At 38.6% G+C, this 8,741-nt stretch overlaps 1 protein-coding gene across 1 annotated transcript; it reads left to right on the forward strand.

Moving 5' to 3' along the window:
• The first annotated feature begins 462 nt into the window (after nucleotides 1-462).
• mid1ip1l (MID1 interacting protein 1, like) lies at nucleotides 463-2,441 on the forward strand. Its single transcript, XM_082176797.1, has 2 exons — nucleotides 463-621; nucleotides 1,300-2,441. The coding sequence occupies exon 2, from the start codon at nucleotides 1,307-1,309 to the stop codon at nucleotides 1,793-1,795; it is 489 nt and encodes a 162-aa protein (XP_082032923.1). The 5' UTR covers nucleotides 463-621; nucleotides 1,300-1,306; the 3' UTR covers nucleotides 1,796-2,441.
• Nucleotides 2,442-8,741: the final 6,300 nt, after the last annotated feature.

An 8,741-nucleotide genomic window follows, 5' to 3' on the forward strand; every position in this document is an offset into this window, starting at 1 on the left:
GAGCCACCAGATGGCGCTATCGGTTTATTTATACACCTGTACTCTGCATAAATGGTTCAGAACAGAGGAATACTTTCATATAAAGAATTGTTAGTCGCTATTGCTATTACTATCACTAGTAATGAAAACACAACTACTGTAACAGTTAGTAGAAATAGTATTTTTAAAAGAAGGTCGCATTATTGATAATACGACACAGACTAAACGATTACACCGGGGAAATATTAGTTTGTGGGTTATCCCACTATTTATTTAATCACCACGAGCAACTTTAAATTAAAACTGTTCACTGCGTTTAGAGTAAAGACAATTCTGTTATCATTTACTCACCTACATGTAAAGAGGTTGTATTTTGTAAAATATAACGACAAACATGGATGCGGATGAAAAGCAGGCGCTTGATTGGTCCGATGCCCTGTCAATCACTTGCATCTCGGTATAATCATTGGACATGACGCTTCCCCGCCTGTCGTCAACAGTATAAGTTTGTCGGTCTCCCACTGCACTCTCAGAAGAAGGGAACTTTCTTCTCTATTGGAACGATATAAAGCGTTGGCAACTTCGTCAGTCTTTTATAGTTTATTATTGGGTTATACCAGTCAATTACCAAGTCTCAATCAGGTAAGTTAATTGCATCTAAACCCTTTTTTTAAAATGTACTGCGTGTCATTGCAAGGTCGGTGAAGCGATGCTTGTCTCCTTTAACGTTACATTTGCAATGCAAGGTTCTTTAGTAGTGTTACGTTCTGTACTACCGGTTTAATATCTGAAAATCTATAATATCAATGCAAAATGTCCTCTGCACTAGCGACGCGAGGAACTAAAACAATATTTTTTTTAGAGAGCTATTTTACAGTGACTCGATTGAACCGCTAAAACCCGGAACGAAATGGTCGCTCTGAATCTGCGTGGTTCTCTGGTGAAAATACGCGGAGTTGGTTTCTTTTAAATCGCGCTTTATTCAAACGTTGTAACGCCTTTCTGCTGAAACGTAAATGAATTCGTGTTTAAAATAAATACAAATTATATTTAATATTTCGAGCTGCATCATGGCTGCAACCAATTGAACTAGGGCCCGTTAAACCACAATAAACTGCTTTATTGGACTGTTGTAGAGCATGTATTTTGCAATACTGGCATGTCAGGGACAATGTCATGCCGTAACTCTGACGTAAAATAATCAGTTTATCACACTCGTCGATTTATAATGGTTTTAGTTGCAAGAGATTGTAGCCTAGTGTACACTTCCTGCATCGCAATGCGTTTCGAAGTTATGAATGTTTCACCTTTTAATTTCAGCTTTGCCATGATGCAACTCAGCAACGACACACACTGCAACAAGCACTCACTGCTCAACGTCATGAACCGGTTTATCGCCGCTGCCAACAACATGGACGAGACCATCATGGTGCCAAGCTTACTGCGGGACGTGCCTCTGGAGGACCAGGACAGCCAAGCCTCTGTTAGCCACAACAACAACATCCCCCCTTTCCCCAGCAAACAGAGGGATATGTATGAGCACTACCTGCTGGTGAAGTCCCTTAAAAATGACATGGAATGGGGCCTGCTGAAGAGGGAGATGGGTGGTGGTGCCAGCTTTCTAGAGATGGCAGTGAAGCAAGAAGAGCCGCCACAGGTGAACGGAGGAGCCGAGGAGGAGGGCTCCGACCTGGAGGGCCAGTTCCACTACCACCTCCATGGACTGTTTGCCGTTCTGTCCAAGCTCACCGTCCAGGCTGATCATCTCACAAGTCGTTACAAGAGAGAAATTGGCGGAGGTAGCCTTTTGCGATAGGATTGATTCGTTAACGTCTAATGGACAATTCATGAACTGTTGGACTGGGAAGTGAATGTGCAGCAGTGGACCTAAAGGGCTCTAGATCCCCCCTCTGCCATCAAAAGGGTTTTTTACCCAAATTAGTTGTCACGTTGCTTGTTTTGGCAGTCTCTGGTGCTTTCAGGATGTTTCCACTGGAAGTTAAAGGGCTATGAGAGTAAATATATTATTATAATTTTTTTCTTTTTTTAACTGACCATTTCAGCAGCGTGAATCTCTTCCAGCTAGTTTTGGGTTTTGTTTTTTTAAAATCTCTGTATGCCAAGTCAGAAAGCCCTTGACATTGTCATTTTGAAGCTGTAGAAGAATCTGAATGCTGGTAATTCATTTCTTCATATTAGCCAATTTGCCTTTTAATGAGGGGGTTTTTATGCATTAATGCTGCTCTTGTGCACTTGTCCATGTGTCATGGCGTGCCTTCTGTCTTCATTTCCCACTTGTGCTGTTCAAGTATGTATGCTTGTCATGCATTGTTTCCTTTTGAACAGGACCCATTTGAGTCTGTAATACCACTGGTTGTTTTTTGTTCTAAAAGATTTCAAGTTTTATGTTGTGCTGTTATGTAATATAGTGACTTATAAATAAAGTATTAACTTAAACTGCCTCAATGCGCTGTCTTCCTCCAGAGAACTGCGTGGCTTCTCTCAAGTGCAATAAGATGCCAACATTTACCAGCGGGCTGGGTCAAATTACAAAACCAGATTAGCAGACACTCACTGACTCAAATATCTAATCCTGAATGGAGTTAGTGAGTGTCTGCTAATCTGGTTTCGTAAGAGTTGCGTGTGTGACGATGGCTTTGCAAAGGCAGGTTTGAGCTTGTTTTTATTAAAGGTGTTCTCGTGTTTGTAACGTCTTGAGGGGGTGGTAAATTCTGCAACTCAAGTTTGCAAAAGGAGTGTAAACAAACAGTTTTTGGTTATTGACTTTTCATTTGTATGGACAGAACCAAAACATTTCTCACTTTCTACAGAAGAAAATCAAACAAGTTTATAACTAAATGAATGTGAGTGACAATTCATTTTTGGCCAAAGTATCATTTTTATTCTCCATTCTCAACCATTTTGACTCCTTTTAGATACATTAAAACCAGTGGCGTAAATGCTAATGCAGACAGTTCGAGACATTACACTACATAATTCTTAATGGTTCAAAGTGTATTAGACCCATAAATGTCTGATGGAGCTTATCAGTTCATGACCTTTAATCTAATTATGATATATCCAGTCCTTAAGACAGTTTTAATCTTCAGTTCTCATATGTTGTGAGTGTTTGAAACTGAATTAAGTCTCAAAAGATGTAGGCCTGGTTTCAAAGGCAGGGCTTAGATTAAGCCAGGATTAGGCCTTAGTTCAATTAGGACATTTAGGTAGCATGTCTTTTTGAAAAGGAAAACATTACTGGTGTGCATTGAGACAAAACAATGGCACTGACATGATTTAAGGTATGTCTGTGCAAGTTGGAGGGTAATGTTTAAGAAATTATTTTTGCATTTCCCTGTCATGCATTTTATTTTCCTGACTTTATCCTTTGTGATTGGATATTGATATATCTGATTCTGAAAACCTTCTCACCTTTCTTAGCCAAAGTTGTGTTTTTCATCTTATACTACACGTTCACTGAACCATGAACAATACAATTTTCTAACCGCCCAAGCCACAATCATGGTAGCACCCATCCTTTGAAGTAATGTAGGTGGATGGAAACAAAGAATAGACAAAAGCAAAGCAAATGTGAGAATTGCTGTATATATTAAATATCAAAATGGCTGCTGTAGCTACAAAGGGGCATTATGGTATGTCAGACCAAATGTAGTCCAACGATCTGACCATTCATGTGAAATAGGTCAGCGTGAGATGCGCATACTGCCAGGCGGTCAAAGGAACTAATCTGCATGATGCATACACTAGCGACTAAATAAGGGATTTGCAGTTGATTTAAAATGTCATTTTGAGGCTTGAACAAACATGTAGCATGGATTAAAAAAATTTTTAAAAGGCATTTATGTCGTTTCATCCACCCAGAGAGCATATTTACAGGATCCACATACATGTATACTAGAGAATGAAAAGGATATTATGCTGCGGAAAAACATTAGCCTATATATGATGGTGTTGTCAAAGCAATTATTCGCATCTAACTTAAAAGTTTGTGGTGTGTGTGTGTGTGTGTGTGTGTGTGTGTGTGTGTGTGTGTGTGTGTGTGTGTGTGTGTGTGTGTGTGTGTGTGTGTGTGTGTATATACATATACACACACATGTATTATATAAACAGAATTTATATATATATAGGCCTATATTATATAAACAGAATTTATGTATTTATATATATATATTACATTTTATATTAAAAAACATTTCCTTTTTGATGTGCACGAACTGTTTTATCAGGGATATGCAACCGTGACAGACTGGCATGATGATAAAACCATCATAAATCATAAAGGGACTCATAAAAGCATAAATCAGTTTCTAAATGTTTGGCTGGATCAGCTCTTCCCCATGCCATGGTGCATTGAGCGACTACGTGATCAGGCAATCCAGACTTGGCCGGGCACATCCAGTCTGCTGGATGATATCTAGCAGCTGCCCTTTATGTGGTCCAGAGCATCTTGGAACCCGCAAGGGAACATTGCTAAACAAATGTAATGCTAGTGACTAGCATTCACGTGTGAGACGTGGCAGAATGTTCCATGATCAGATTTATGATATGGGTCAAACTGATATAAACAGATTATTTATATATTCTGGTTAAAGGCTGACAAGCAAAAAACTTGAATCAATCAAAATTGATATAAAAATAATAATATAATTAAATAATAAATTGTAACTTTTCCAGTATGAGAGAGGACTGTTTATGATGAACCAATTCATTAGAATGAATCAAACTTTTCAACAATAGAGAGAGAGAGGTTAATTGAGATGAGCATGTCAACTTGTTACAGCTATACACTTTTAAGGCCAATTCACACTGCACAGACAAACGGCAACAAACATGTTTGTTGGGTTTTGTCGGATCAGTGTGTTACCCCTGTCGGCGTCTGTTGCTGTTGGTCGGGGTTTGTTTTCACCTGACTGAAAATGTTCAATCAGCATTTGTCTGTGTCTGTTGGGGCAGTGTGAACATGACAGTTATTTTTCATAAAATTCTAAATCCAATGGCCTACTTGTTTTTCTGTGCCGTGTGAATTGGCCTTTAAAAATAAAGGTTATTTTTTGGGCATTTAAGGTTCCATGAAGAACCTTTAGAATCCATGGAACCTTTCCATTGCAAAAGGTTCTTTAGAGTGGAAATGGGTTCTATAGATTATTTAAATGTTCTCTACACTAAGAAAAAATATATATTTTAAGAACCTTTCACTGAAAAGGTCTTTGGGGAACCAAAAATGGTTATTCTATGGCATAACTGCGAACACCCCATTTTGGAACCTTTATTTTTAAGAACGTTGCATTTAATCGAGCTACTCAATGAAAAAAGAAGCATGTTACTTGAAAAGTTACACTAAACTGTTTAAATGAATAGTTCAGGCATGAAACTCTATTCGATTTCTGATTGGTTGTTTCAATGTAACTTCCACAGACAAACAATTTTACATATCTATTACTACTTCCCTTTATAACCACGATGCATCCAAAAGAATACACTCTGCACGCTATGCAAATTCTTATTCTAGTCCTCCGCCTCCCCAGTACCACCTGCCTAGATCTGCTATGGGGGTCTCCCTCTCTCTAGGAGCAGCAGCTTGTTTCAATTCATTTTATGTTCTGAGCATTTAGCGGAAGCAATCTGTACTTGCTCTGCAGCAGCACAATAGCTATAGTCCACCAGGACCAAACCTGTATGTACATTCCATTTAAATTAATAAAATGTTTTATAAAGTATCCTGAGGGTCATGAAAAAACTATACTGTCGTAAGTGAAAGGCGTAGTAACTGTACAGTTGTAGTGAAAATTATTCAACCCCCATTGCAAATCAGGCTAATTGGCAAAATTTACAGACTTTCAGCTGTTTGCAATGAACAAATCAAACAAAAGTCATTAAAATAGCTCAACACAACAAATGTTTCAAGTGTTTTGCCCAAATTCAACTGAAAATGCAACTTTTAATGACTTCTGCAGGCTTCAACCCTTTCATGGTAAGCAGCTTTAGTACTTAGTAGAACACCCTTTTGCCATTATGACCTGCTGCAAACGAGATGTATAACCAGACACCAGCTTCTGGCAGCGTTTCTGAGGAATCTTAGCCCATTTCTCATGAGCAATGGCCTCCAGTTCAGTAATATTCTTGGGTTTGCGTGCTGCACCCACCCGCCTTCAAATCCCACCAGAGATTTTCCATGGGGTTCAAGTCAGGTGACTGTGATGGCCACTATAGAATCTTCCAGGACTTCTTCTGCATCCAAGCCTTGGTGGAATTTGAGGTATGCTCGGGATCATTGTCCTGTTTGAAGGTCCAATGATTCCCAAGCTTCCGCATTCCTCACTGACGGCAGGACGTTTTCTCCTAGGATTTCTTGATATACAAAAATGAATCCATCTTGTTGCAGGTTTCCAGTGCCAGAGGATGCAAAGCAGCCCCAGAGCATCACAGAGCCACCATGCTTAACTGTAGGCAGAGTGTTCTTTTCAGCATATGCTTCATTCTTCTTCCTCCAGATATACCGCTGATCCATAGGGCTGAAAAGTTCCAGTTTTCTTTCATCGCTCCACAGAACATAATCCCAAAACTTCTGTCACTTATTTATATGATTTTGAGCAAATTTGAGCCGACTTTTCTTGTGCTTTTGGGTCAGTAGTGGTGTACGTCTTGGAGTTCTGGCATGGGAACTGCATGTATTTAGTACACGCCTTTCTGTGCAAGCTGAAACCTCTGCCTGTTGCCACCAAGTCTTGCTGCAAGTCTTTTGCAGTCACTCGAAGGTTTTTCTGAACCTGCCTTCTCAGAAATCTGGTTGCAGCCGTTGATAGCTTCTCTTTTCTGCCCCGTCCAGGTAGTGTGACTGCTGTTCCTTTAACTTTGAACTTGCAAACTATCCTTCCTATGGTGTCTCTAGGAGCATTTAATCCATTTGCTATCTTTTTGTATCCTGTTCCTTGTTTGTGAAGGGAGTTGATATCTTCTCTTAAATTTTTTGGACCATTCTTTTTACTTAGCCATATTTCTAACATGCAGTCAAACGTGACTCAACAAACCTAGCCAGTTCAGATATTTCATGTGTTCTAGCTCAAGCACACCTGGTGCAGCTAATGAAGCCCTTGATTAGTTGCATCAGGTGTTCTTGAGACAACACCTGTTTTGCAGATTTGTGCTGTTGTGAGGGATTCTGTTCAGGGGGTTGAATAATTTTGAGACTGCAGAGGTCATGTAAAAGTTGCATTTTCAGTTGAATTTGGGCAAACCACTTGAAACATTTGTTGTGTTGAACTATTTTGAATACTTTTGTTTGATTGGTTCATTGCAAACAGCTGAAAGTCTGTACATTTTGCCAATAAACCTGATTTGCAATGGGAGTTGAATAGTTTTGATTACTACTCAATGTTGTGGTCCTGGGTAATTTATTAATGGCATAATGTTGGGTGGCTGACAGCTGTTAGTGATGCTATGGTGAGATGATCAGCTGGTTTGGGTAAGGAGATGCTCACCCCACTCAGCCTTACAATACTAAGCCTTGTGTTATATAATGAGAGCCTGTGTGCTCCATTAAAGCATTACCAATCTCTCTCTGTGTGCGACCTCTCAGTACTAGAGGCCGAGCTTTCACACCATTCACGCAGCACAAAAGTCAGCTAGGGATATGCCTTATGGTCCTGTTTTTTCATTGTGATTTTTAGGAGATGCATGACAGTTGTGTGGCAATATCTCTTGTGTCTGCAAGTGACATGTCTCTGACAGAGCAATAGTCTGTGGTAATGGTATGATTTCATAAAAATGCAATAAAGCAATAGTTCTGTTTTATTTTATTCTTAAGAAGTCAGTGTAAAATCAGAGTTGGTATAAACTCTTAGGTGTGATCCGTTGCTCTGTAATTTATAGCCTATGTAAAATACACAGGATTATGTTTCAATGGAAGCCCATTTCTGCTTTGGAACACAATATAAATAATTATTGTGATTCTCTATCTCACACTGATCGGAGTGAAAGCCAATATCATTAGGTTCTATGGAAGCCCATTCATTCTATAGGTTCTATGGAAGCCCCAAATATTGTATTGTTTATACTAATATAATATGTATTCATTATTTGAGTTAGCTTTTATTTTGATATACAGTATTCAGTTTAAGTGTCATTAATGTTGTTATGTGCTTTTGTCATTTTCATTAGTTTTTTTATACATATATATTTCTATTTACAGTAGCTTTATTTTTATTTACATTTTAGTTTTAGTAATCAGCGCTGTCTCACAGTTGTGACTTTATTTATTACTTTAAACTCTATCTCACTACTATATATATATATATATTTTTTTTTTACATTTGTCTGAAGAAGGAACAGGCTTCCATGTGTTTCCCACATTATATCTTAATATATTTATATATGAGCAGTTCTAAAACAGGTTGACTTCATGACACTTGAACTAATCCAGATGCTTATATGACCTTCAGACTGCTGATGTTTTTCCCTCTGATATATTTATCGAGTTATTTTGTGCATGCATGACACAAGGCTGAAGTGCAAACCCTTCCCCTATCTTTCACAGGAAACAGAGCCTTCAAAAAGTGCAAAGGTGTATGCTAACAAACAATCATCAAAGAATAAGTGCTTAGTGACCCTTAAAAACTTCTAAAGTTGACATTGCCTTGAATACAATATCTTATCATGAAATGTTTGTTCTCTTTGTGCCACACTGCAAGTTAAAGACTATGTGAACAAATACTAGACATGCTGTCATTCAACAGAGTCAGAGA

Source organism: Leuciscus leuciscus (genome assembly GCF_965113295.1).
Source record: "Leuciscus leuciscus genome assembly, chromosome: 8".
Taxonomy (NCBI): Eukaryota; Metazoa; Chordata; class Actinopteri; order Cypriniformes; family Leuciscidae; genus Leuciscus; species Leuciscus leuciscus.